The sequence below is a fragment of the Papaver somniferum genome, chromosome 3 (assembly GCF_003573695.1).
Source record: "Papaver somniferum cultivar HN1 chromosome 3, ASM357369v1, whole genome shotgun sequence".
Taxonomy (NCBI): Eukaryota; Viridiplantae; Streptophyta; class Magnoliopsida; order Ranunculales; family Papaveraceae; genus Papaver; species Papaver somniferum.
The window spans coordinates 2470217-2477632 of record NC_039360.1 but is presented as its reverse complement, the minus strand read 5'-3'; the positions used below and the strand labels follow the sequence as shown (position 1 = coordinate 2477632).

General features: G+C 37.8%; 1 protein-coding gene across 5 annotated transcripts; it reads left to right on the top strand.

Moving 5' to 3' along the window:
- Window positions 1–396: 396 nt before the first annotated feature.
- Window positions 397–6673, top strand: LOC113355135 (protein NUCLEAR FUSION DEFECTIVE 4-like). 5 transcript variants are annotated; one of them, XM_026597920.1, is made up of 8 exons: window positions 397–651; window positions 1150–1256; window positions 1490–1606; window positions 1799–1921; window positions 3002–3168; window positions 3475–5036; window positions 5127–5992; window positions 6073–6673. In XM_026597920.1, exons 6-8 carry the CDS (start codon window positions 4707–4709, stop codon window positions 6521–6523), a joined length of 1647 nt encoding a protein of 548 aa, XP_026453705.1. In that variant the 5' UTR covers window positions 397–651; window positions 1150–1256; window positions 1490–1606; window positions 1799–1921; window positions 3002–3168; window positions 3475–4706; the 3' UTR covers window positions 6524–6673. The 5 variants fall into 5 exon arrangements, with proteins under 5 accessions (XP_026453705.1, XP_026453702.1, XP_026453701.1 ...); XM_026597917.1 differs by lacking the exons at window positions 1150–1256; window positions 1490–1606 and having other exon boundaries at window positions 3475–4381; window positions 4533–5036; XM_026597916.1 differs by lacking the exons at window positions 1150–1256; window positions 1490–1606 and having other exon boundaries at window positions 3475–4453; window positions 4533–5036.
- The last annotated feature ends 743 nt before the right edge of the window (window positions 6674–7416 follow it).

Below are 7416 nucleotides of genomic sequence, written 5' to 3'. Positions count from 1 at the left end.
GCGAAATAGCTACGGGCCTGTTAAGGTGCCGTAACCTTACTTTAATCCAAGCACTTCGGATTATAGCAGAGTTGGTGGACTCACTGGCCGGGGAATTCCCAACAGTGTATCTACCTATTATGGGTGTAATAGTTATAGTGTAGCAATCAATACTTATATCCTGTTGGCGTGTCAACTTAAAGAAAGTATGTACATATATATATATATATATTACTGAAATGCCTTTGAATATACCTAGAGAGTCATAAGACAAAGGGAAATAATGCCGGGTTGGATTTGGGGGAGAAGACAAGTGTGTGCACCTGAGTGCTAAAGGGTGTAATTGGAGTGTAACAAAATAAAACACACCGAACTAAACCATATAAAACAAAAAATGTCGAGCCCCGAACCTGGATTAATAGGGCGAGAGGAGTTGTGGCGACTAGCGAGTTTGGTTTGGAGGAGGGGTTCAAAGATTCAGATCTGATTTAATACAGAAGAGAAGAGAAGAGAACGGAATTTTAATTAAGGTTCTCAGGGTGTTTCAATCAAAATTACCTTGACGAGTCATACGAAACATTTAGAAATAAAAACAGCACCAGAAAGGAAAGTGAGGAATCAAAAGGGAAAGAAAAGAAGAAGGAGAGATTGGTTTTTGGATTAAGAAATTTGGTAAGCAACACATTTGGAATTGGATTATTAAGTGCATAGGTTACTTTGTTGGTATGAAATCATTTTTCATTTTTAAAGCTATTGAATATAACCCTAAACCAAACAGGCTATTGTAACTGGCTAGATTTGTGTTTAAATTTATGGTGTGAAGTGTTATTTCAGATGTCAATTAGTAGAACTTGACTTTTGTTTGATGGATTATTATGTATGCTACAACTGTATACAGATTAGTCTTTCTTCCTTCATAGGAATCATACCTGAAACTAATTATTTGTTCAGTCATGCTCTTACATAGATCTTCATGCTATTTTACTTGCGTAAATGTAGACATTTTTATTTGTTATTCTTTCTTAAAGCTTCTATGAGGAAGTCACATTCATAATCCGATGTATATGTTGAAGTGGGCTCCCGCCCCTTACCTTTATATCACGACCGTCACTTGTATTTTTCATTGTATGCTCAGTTTTCTCATTTATTGATTTTTGTAATTCACTTTAGGTCAAAAATGTAATCGGCTCTATAAAGGCAGACCTAGAAAAGGGGATAAACAGATGTGTGGCTAAGGAGTATGAGTCATCAGAAACTGTGTTTGAGTACTTCTTGAGGTCCGGTTACTTATCTGTCACATTATTCACAATCAGACTGACAGGCCCATGTTCAATGCATCATTGGTGCACGAGTCTAATTAGTTGAGCGATTGAGGTTGCGCAGTGTACTTCTGTTAGTGTTAGCTCTCTTTAAATAAATTTGTGGCTGTTTGTATGTCAAAATCTCTTATGTTTTCTGTTTATGTATTTTTTTCGGCAATTCCTAGTCATCGCTTTCCCTTGGTTAACAGGAATCTAGAGTATGCCCAGATTTTCCACGGATGATAGCAATGGTGCTTACTCTTTGAAATCTTGATGATTCTCCTTATTACTAGAGCATGTTTGGCACAAGTAGTTATTAGGAATCGGTGAGAAATATATTTACGACATAAGTTTTTTATAATGATTTTGGGGTTTGTTGGTTGCCTTGAGGTACACTAGCTTCTTAGACAAACACACTGATTACGTTTTGTTTCTAATTCTCTCTGGGAACTTAAGGTGTTGTTGAATGATATATCTGGGAAGATCTTAAGCAATACTGTGTATTTGTTTGATTTCAGATTTCGTCTTTACTTGTTGTTTGGCACGCGGAGGCGTCATAGTTGCATAGATGAGAGTTTTCATGGTCGTAAATGTAATCTTGCTCTGGATGGACAAGCAGATACGAAAATGGAGAAGCTATAGTAAGTTACAAATGGGTTTTGGAAGTTTAAGATTCTGATATTTTCATTCCTTGTACTCATCTCTAGCATTTAACCTTGTTTTGCCACAGACCAAATCTGATAATGACTGAACAGAGTTTCATAAATAGGGCTGTCAATGGATAAAAATCCATCGGATATTGGCAATACCGATAAGGTTAAGGTTAAGGGTTATCGGATATCCGGTATCCGATAATATCCGTCGGAATTCAAAAATTCAATATCGATAAGGTTAAGGATAAGCTATCGGATATCGGATATTATTCCGTTAATTTCCGTTATCTACTCATGATACAAAAAACTTCCAATAATTTCTGTTAATATTCAATAATTTCCGATAATTTCCGTTAATATTCGATAATTTCCGATATTTACTTAGGAGAGACGTAATCAAATGACTAAAGAGTAAACCTAAAGGATATTAGGTATCGAAAATTTCCGAAAATTTTATGATATAGTTATACACTAACGGTATCGGATATTAACCTAACGGAAACTCCCTTAACCGGTACCGTTATGTTAATAAACGGATATCCGTTACGTTAAGGGTATCGGATATCGGATAGCCGTTATGTCGGATATTAACCTAACGGAATCCGGATATTCGGAAACGGATACCGGATATCGAATATCCATTGACAGCCCTATTCATAAAGTGTGTTGACACAGTGACTCTTAGAATTTACTAAGCCCAAATCACTGCACTGACCAGAGAGTGAGCTGGAAACAGTCTTATCCTTCAAATGCTGCTTATCTCCGTGCAAGAGCCAGCACAGTATCAGTGCAGAGCTGACGACATAGGATATTCATTGGGGGCAATGCTGCCAACCTGGATCCGTCAGCTGAACTAGAACTTAACCATCTCATAGGGTTGATTATAAATCAAGATTACCAATAAATACTCAGGAAAGAATTAAGGTTGCAGTTATCATCCAAAACTGTCGTACAAATGCTAAATAAGACGGTACTATACTACTTATGGGTGAAGAAATCTGAACATGCTCATGAGGTAGTTGGCCTTGTTGGGTTTCTACACATAACTGAAACTTTATTTGCTTGTAGGAACTTCACTCAGCTTGTTTTCTCCGGAGACAATACAGGGAGGTTTTTGAAATACAATCCAAATACAAAGGAAACCATCGTCCTTGTCAGAAACCTCCAATTCCTGATGGAGTAACCAGGGGCAAGGACAAGTCAGTCTTCATCTTCTGTGAAGGATCCCTCGGCAGGTCGGTCTCCTCCCGCGTGCAAAAGTATAAATTCTTTTTGATGCTTTTACTTCTTTCATTAACATATTATATTGGCTATGGTTTAAAAGGGCTGGCAGATACCATTACTTATGTTCTGTTATCCATGTTTAGTTTGTGTATGGTGAAACTTTAGGACAAGGATGTGACTAGATAGAGCTCCCAATTTTATGCCCTCAATTTTCTTGTTGTTACTGGTTATCTCTTCACAAAAAACGCTCGGCCGTCTTACTTCATGCTCAGTATAATTCTGTTGCATACGGTGCTTAAACTTGAGTTGTGAAATAGGTTGAGGAGATACTGAGTTGAAAGGAGAGAAAGCAAGGACTTCTGAGGTATTTGCCATTCTACCTGGATTTCCAGATAATGTAAGAATTGGGTGGCTGTCCACTGTTGCCGATCCATATACAGCTATGTATTAGTGTGGTCTTTACCCTGGACTCAGTAAATTCTTGCTGAAGTTCCCAATCACAGCCAAGACCCAATTCGTGCTCAGTATTGGAGGCCGACTTCATGGAGTGCTCGTCAAGTACAACCCCGAGGGTGTAAACTCATGCAAATATTGGAGGACAGTGAAGGCAAGGTTGTTAAAGCCGCAACTGAAGTGGAAGAAGAGAAAGACGGGGAATTATGGATAGGTAGTGTCAAGTGCACGCGATACAGTCTTACCAGAAAAATCTATCTACTTCTTTTGTCTCGCGATGAAAAGTGAAGTCTTTACAGACAAAATTGGAATCGATCAGGAATTCTGGATATTATGATCTTATCTTATTTGAATTGAAGGGATCTATTACCTGTTTGTCCCCCACGAGAATACTGCTTTATAAATGAATCCAATTTGATTAATAAATGTGTATTTGAAACTTTAAAAAAGTTCCAACATCACATCATTTTCATTTCAGAGGAGAAATACAAGATTATAATTACTACCAAGACTGGAGTTCCTTGGCTAATTCCCACTGTGGTTAAAGACTAGAAGAGTTCCTTAAACATTGACTTCCCTCCGATGTCAGTGGTAAAGTCATTGGGTGATGGTACCAGTGACCTGAGTTCAAAATTCTATCGGCATCAAATTCTTTACCGAAAAAATCTTCGTTGGGTGCAAAGTTGTGCCTTCAAAAGTTATCTGAAGTCGGACCTATAATCCACTGGGTGCCGTACAGACCACAATTTTCCACCCACAATTAAAACGTAGGTACGTCTAAGCGTCCAAGTGGATACCACCCGCCGAATTTACATAAACTTGGTTATGACACGCGCCACTCTGGTAAGAATTGTGCACGGACTGTGCAACACACTATGTGCGTTCGTTTCTCAACGGATTTAATCATTTTCTTTCTTATTAGGTAGGTGATTGATGTCATTGCTGTCTTCGTCATTGAGGCTAACATTGGCAACAAGGTGCATGCTGAGCTGTTGGATCTTCATGTTCATTTTACTTTCCATGTATATGCTGTTGTATATAGTTTCCACTTAATAGCGACATCTTCATCAGTTAAGATTTCTAGTGCTAGAGAAACATGCATGAATCTTCATCTTCTTCTTCTTCACTAGGAAAATGGTTAGGGTTCGTAACAGCAATATGGGTACAAGCGATATCAGGAAACAACTATACATTTTCAAACTACTCGGCTGCTTTAAAATCATTAATGTCTTTAACTCAACTACAACTAAATAATCTCTCAGTAGCTAAAGATGTTGGTAAAGCTTTTGGTGTTCTTGCTGGTATAGCTTCCGATCGTCTTACCACTCCTGCTATTTTATTAATTGGATCTCTGGAAGGTCTTATCGGTTATGGGGTTCAATGGCTTGTTGTTAGTCGGAGAATTCATCCTCTTCCTTACTGGCAGGTATAACACTGTTCCGTTTCTCCAGGTCCTGCACTGGCACATTCCGATGTGTACATTTTCAGATTTTTTTTTTTTTTTTATGAATTGCAGATGTGCATATTTCTGACCCTGGGAGGAAACAGTACAACATGGATGAATACAGCGATTCTAGTTACATGCATGCGCAATTTTCGTAAAAATCGCGGTCCTGTATCTGGAATCTTAAAAGGGTTTGTGGGTTTAAGCACAGCGATCTTCACAGATGTTTGTAGCGCTTTGTTTGCTGATAGTCCTTCAAAATTTCTGCTCATGTTAGCAATAGTTCCTGCCGTGGTTTGTCTCACTGCAATTTTCTTCCTCCGCGAAGTTCCAGAATCCGTTACAAATACAGCTGCCAGACAAGAAGAAGAATCCAAATACTTGAACTTCTTCAATATTGTTGCTGTGGTTGTTGCTCTATATCTCTTAATATATGATCTCTCCGGAAAGCACAGTCATCTACTGTCTTTGCTTTTCGCTTCTGGACTTCTACTTCTATTAGTAGTTTCGCCATTGTCTATTCCGCTATACTCTATATTTAAGAACTCAAACTCTCAAAATAATAATAATAATGATGTTGAAACAAGAACTCAAGAAGAAGAAGCACAAACAGTTGAAACAGAAATGAGAGAAAAATCGGTACTAGTAGTAGAAGAAGAGAAAGATTTGGAAACTGACAAAGTTGTTGAAACGGATTATAAGAAACCAGTTCTTGGAGAAGATCACACAATCTTAGAGGCAGTTCAAACTTTAGATTTCTGGATTCTTTTCCTTTCGTTTCTTTGTGGTGTAGGTACTGGTTTAGCTGTGATGAATAATCTGGGGCAAATGGGTTTAGCTCTTGGGCATGCTGATGTTTCTATATTTGTATCACTTACAAGTATATTCGGTTTCTTTGGTCGTATCGGCTCAGGAACGATATCTGAATATTTTCTCAAGTACGTGCTATTACGTAGTCTTTTTTCTGTACCTTATACCTCAAATTTTCCAATTGACTTAAACTGAATTCATAATGCAGGAATCATGCAACACCAAGGCCGCTATGGAACGCTGCATCGCAAATCCCGATGTCTCTAGGATACATTGTTTTAGCCATTGCATTACCAGGTTCCTTGTACGTGGGCTCAATTGTTGTTGGTATTTGCTACGGTGTTCGTCTTGCCGTTACAGTACCCACTGCTTCGGAACTATTTGGCCTTAAATACTATGGTTTGATCTACAACATTCTAATCTTGAATCTTCCCCTTGGGTCATTCCTATTCTCTGGTTTGCTGGCTGGTTTTTTGTACGATGCACAAGCAACTAAAACAAAAGGAGGTGGAAATACATGTGTTGGAGCTCACTGTTATAGACAAGTTTTTGTGGTCATGGCTTTGTCGTGTGTAGTTGGTTTGGTGTTGGACGTGCTACTTGTGTTCCGAACGAAGAAACTTTACAAAAAGATCCAAATCGGTAAGAAGTCTGGCTAGGAAAATTAGGTGTAAATCCAAAAAAAAATGAAACTGGAGATTAAGCTCCTTTCAGTGTAGTTGTATGTTGAAACTTATATTTTTCCTATTCCTAAAAATAAGAACTTGATCAGTGATTAGTATTTTTTTTTTTGATCAATTCAGTAATTAGTATTCGGTCCGCGAGTTATAACTTCAAAGGTGTCACTATTCATCCACAAAAACTCCGCCAAAACAAAAGTAACACAAAAACCCCAAACTTTTTATCTTTTTGATGAAATCTCATAGAATTTGACGAAACCAATTTTGGAATTTGTGGATTTTGTATTAATTTTTTAAAATTTTGGGTTTTTGTATCAATTTAGTTTAAGATGGAGTTTCAATGAATCCAACAGTGGGGTTTTTGTACCACAAATTTGGTCGCCTTGAATTTTTATGACTAGTTTTGATTAGTATTAGTAAATTAAAACTGAGTTACCTCTTTCTGCACATTTATGTCACACCGTGCTAAAATTTGAACAAACACGAAACATCATACAATTTGGCAAACGCAACACGGTAGATTCGTGGATTGAGTTGTGCCTGGTTAATCAGCACGTGAAGTGAGCATGCAGTAAAGCACAACAACATGGGAAGAAAGCACATAACGTCATGTATTGTGTGTACTAATTGATTGTTGACCATTTTATTTTTATGACCGTAACTAATTTTCTAACACGATACCAAGAAGGTGTTTATTTTTTGCTGATTCGGGTTCTGAATCTGACTCGGTCCTGATTCGGACAAATCAGATGTCAGATCCTTTGTTTTTACTTTGAGTCAGCTTTGAATCGCGACCTGACCTAATCCCTGACTATGATGCGCTTGAGCCACGGAATAAAATGCACTTGATTCATGAGACTAAGTCATTCATA